This window comes from Pteropus vampyrus, unplaced genomic scaffold, assembly GCF_000151845.1.
Source record: "Pteropus vampyrus isolate Shadow unplaced genomic scaffold, Pvam_2.0 Scaffold256, whole genome shotgun sequence".
NCBI classification, from domain to species: Eukaryota; Metazoa; Chordata; class Mammalia; order Chiroptera; family Pteropodidae; genus Pteropus; species Pteropus vampyrus.
The window spans coordinates 381778-385907 of record NW_011889037.1 but is presented as its reverse complement, the minus strand read 5'-3'; the positions used below and the strand labels follow the sequence as shown (position 1 = coordinate 385907).

The 4130-nt window shown below is 56.0% G+C and overlaps 1 protein-coding gene across 1 annotated transcript in view; it reads left to right on the top strand.

The window, feature by feature from the left end:
- The window catches only part of MROH1 (maestro heat like repeat family member 1), a 51246-nt gene that overhangs the window by 25071 nt on the left and 22045 nt on the right, over nt 1-4130 (top strand). The window contains exons 15-17 of the mRNA XM_023520281.1: nt 3347-3454; nt 3636-3780; nt 3990-4030. Of these exons, the coding sequence (XP_023376049.1) occupies nt 3347-3454; nt 3636-3780; nt 3990-4030 (294 nt within the window). The remainder of the gene's footprint in view (nt 1-3346; nt 3455-3635; nt 3781-3989; nt 4031-4130) is intronic.

The window sequence follows — 4130 nt, the reverse complement described above, 5'->3', positions numbered from 1 at the left end:
GAGCTGCCGAAGCGTGACTGGCACACAGCAGGAGGCTCCTTTTTAAGTGTGCCGTTGAGTTCATGGCCACACAGCCACTGCCACGTCACGTCACGTCAGGACGCTCAGCATGCCAGCACCACAGACTCCTTCTGCCTCCTTGTGGCCACCTCTCCGCCTCGAGGCCCTGGCCACTGTCACCTGTCCCTGAGGTTCACCTTTTCTGGAGTGTCACGTAGACGGAATCGTGCGGCTCAGAGCCCTCCGAGTCTGGCTTCCTTCTTGTGTATCTGCCGTGTGAGCGTTTGAGCCCTCTGCGTTGTCACATAGATCGGTCATTTGTTCGTTCTCACTCTGGGTAGTGTTCTGTCGTCTGCTTGTTTGTCCATCACCAGCGCTAGGACAGTTACACGGCTTCCAAGGTGGCTGTGATGAATAAAGCCCAGGACCCCTCGGGGGTGGGGGCCGGGCGTGCGCTGGTCTACCGTGGGTGAGGCCCAGGGATGCGGCCGCCGCGGCTGCCGGGAGGTGTGTGTTTGACCTCGCGGAAGCTCCCACTGTCTACCGAGGCGGCCGCAGCGCTTTGCACGCCACGTCTGTGAGCACTGGGGCTTTTAGTCAGTGTTGTGTTTCTGTTTTAAGCTTTTCCAGCCGGTTGTTATCTCGCTGTGGGTCTCACTGGTTTTGAATTGGATTGCTTGTTTTCTTGTATTGAGTGTTCTTTGTACATTCTAGTACAAGTCTTTCGTCAGATTTGTGGTTTGAAAATATTTTCTGACAACTCCATTGTGTGCTTGTCTTTATTTTCTTAACGGTATCTTTCAAAGAGCAGAAGTTTTAATATTTTAGAAGTCCCGCGTCTCAGTTTTTTAACTTATAGATCATGCTTTTGGTGTCCTAGCTAGTAAATCCTTGCTTGAGCCAGGGTTGGGAGGGTTTTCTCCTGTGTTTTCTTCCAGAAGTTTTAAGTTTTAGGGTTTACATTTAGGTCTGTGATCCATTTTGAGTTCATGTTGGTTTGAAGTGCGGTGTGGGTTGAGGCTTGTTATTCTGCTTATTGTCCCAGCACGCATGTTGAAAAGACTCTTCTTTCTGCATCGAGGAATTGCCTTTGCATCTTTGTCAAAAATCAAGGGACCCTGCGGACTCTGTTTCGCTCCGGTAACCTGCGTGTGTCCTTCTGTCTGCACGGCCCGTCATGCCACAGGTGCGGCGTAGGTTTCCAGGTCCAGCGGCGTGAGCTCTCCGGCCCCGGCCTTCTTTCCTAACTGTACGGCGGTTACAGTTACGGTTCTTTGGCTTTCCACATGGATTTTAGAATCATCTCATTGATTTCTACAAAAATGAGCCTGTCGCGGTGATGGCTGGGGTTGTGGTGACTGTGGACCATCTGGGGAGAGTCGGTACCTTCATGACGTCATGTCCCCCAGTCCACGGAAGCGCTCCTCTCCACATTTACTCCGGCCTTCTTGGACGTCTTTCTTCAGCTTTTGTGACTTTTAGCATATAGATTCCATACATATCTTGTGAGATGTGTAACTGTCTTATCTTTAGTGCCATTTTAGTCGTGTGGTTTTGTTCATTTCAATCTTCTATTGTTCGTTGCTTGCGTGTGGCGCTGCAGCTGACTTTTACAGGTCAACCTTGCTTCCTGTGGCTTTGCCGTCAGAGTCTGCGGGACTCTGCATGGAACGTCGTGTCTTCTTCCTTTCCAGTCCAAGCGCCTCTCATTGCTCTGCCCAGTTGCATTGCCTGGAACCAGCAGTGCAGTGCTGAGCATGAGTGCTCTGTTTCCATCTGGGGTGGGGGGCACAGTCTTTTACTGTGAAGACCCTGCCCTCAGCCCTTGGACCTGGGCGATTGCTGTGTAAATGCCGACTGAGCCTTGCAGCCCCAGGACAAACCCTGCTGGATCACGACTTGCCCTGTGCATATGTTGCTGGGTGTGATTCGTGGCGATTTCGTTGAGACATCTTCATCTCTTCAGGAGGGATGTTGGTCTGTACTTCCTTGTACACTCCTTTACTGGTATCGCTAGACCTTCATTAAGCGAGTTTGGATGTGTTCCCTCCTCCTCTAGTTTCTAGAAGCAAGACGGCAAATGGGTGTGGGGGGACTAAAACCCGCACCTAGAGAAGAGGAGGGTCCTGTAGGAGAGTGTGGAAAGAATTCAACACACGTGCTGAAGTTAGAGTCCAAAGGCAGAGTGACAGGGACCACGGGAGACGTGGGAAGGCAGTGAGTAGGGGCAGAGCAAAGAGCACTGAGAGGAAGACCGTGCGAGGGACCCCAGTTTACACATCGTCCTTTCTCGTTCCTGCGAGTTACAGTTTACAGACTCTGCTTCCCCGTTTCCTTCGCTGTGGACACGCGGCGAGGAAGGGGGCGAGGATGTGGGTGGAAAGGTAAGAATGTGGAGCGAGAGAGGCCTGCTGGCCGTGCCCAGCCTTCGACGCGTGTGTCCCGTGGTTTCGGCCGCAGGGAATGACTCTTGGTCCCTGTTTCCCCGTCAGGGTGTGGGGAACGGGCTGTTGGCGACCCCAGCGGAAGCCTCCCTTCGTCCTGTGGGCGCACGCCCGGCGGGGCTGCTATGGGCTGCGGGGCTGACCCACACGGGGCAGTCTCTGCGTGAGGCTTAATGAGCATTTTAATTCTCTTGTCTCCTCCCTACCTTAGACGCTTCTGTGAAGATTGGTGTTACTTTTCCTTAAGTCTTTGGTAGAATTCCTCAGTGGAGCCATGGCCTAAAGGTTTCTTTGCTGGGAAGTTTTTAACCACAAGTTCAACTTCTTTAATAGACAAAGGACTATTCCGGTTATATGTTTCTCTTGAGCGAGCTTTCTAGGTGAGCAGCTGTTCACGGCTGCTGTGGATTCATAACTTCTTTTCACGGTCTGCGTCGAATCTGGCCGAGTGTATTTCTGCTTTTAAGTTTGTTGAGATATTTTTTTTGTCCTAGTGGATGGTCAGGCTTTCAGAGTTGTTTTGTTTGGTATAAAGAGTATTTGGTCCATTTTCAGAGTGTGCTTTAAAAATTGTTATTCGAAGCCTAAGCATCCCTGTGTTTTCTCTGTGCCCTTTGGTCTCTACGCGAGAGGTGTTGACAGCTGGCGCAGCCGTCACAGCCGCGGGCTTACTCTTGCTCGGTGCTTGCTGTTGGTATTGAGAAGCGTGAGAGCGAGGCACAGCAGAACGCTTGGAGCAGAGGCTGTCCCCGTGCCCGCGAGCTTCCCAGGGAGCCGGGCTTGCCAGTCTGCCCAGCCTCTACTTTGGCTGCGCTGTCAGGGCCCAGAGCCCACGACCTGCCCTGTAACCTTGGAGGACCAAGGGGTGCGGGCGGCACCACCCTGCTCTGCCTCCCCAGCAGCCTCAGACGGCGGGCCCCAGCAGCGAGGAGCTCCCGGCCGACAGCGTGCGCGCCGTCAGCGTCAGGACCCTCTACCTGGTCAGCACCACGGTGGACAGGATGAGCGACGTGAGTGTGTGGGCGCGGCCCCCCCCCCACTGTGACTGACCACTCCCCTCCCGGTGTGGGGCCATGTCCTGCAGCACAGGCCCGACCGTCCTGAGCGCACAGTGCCTGCGGTGGGGGAGCCCCTCCTAGGCTGTCGCCCCTGCGGCTGTGCTTCCCAGACAGACCGCGGCGCTGCCCCCAGGTCCTCTGGCCGTACCTGCTCGAGTTCGTCACCCCTGTGCGCTTCACTGGGGCGCTGACCCCGCTCTGCCGGAGCCTCATGCACCTGGCCCAGAAGAGGCAGGAGGCCGCGCCCGGCGCCCTCCTCATCCAGTACGATGGCAACGGTGAGCGAAGCCCATGACAGTCCACAGACCCAGTCGCGACCCCGGCCCCTGCCCAGGGACTCTGTCCCCTTCCTGGACCCCGCCTCAGACCCAGGCCCTGCCTTCAGGCCCGCCCTGCCTCCGCCCCTCCAAGCCCTGTCACCCACCCCGTCCTTCGTCCTTCGTCCCAGATCCCCAGTCCGCCCCTGAGTGTGTTGTCTCCTTTGCAGTGACCCTGCCGTCTCCCTACGCCATAGCCACACGGCTCCTGGTAAGCGGCGTGGCGCCGCGCTCTGCTTTCACCTCTCCTGACAGCCGGCGCCCTGCGAGGGGCGGGCTCCCTCTCGTGGCGGGCGGGGGTTCCCATCCTC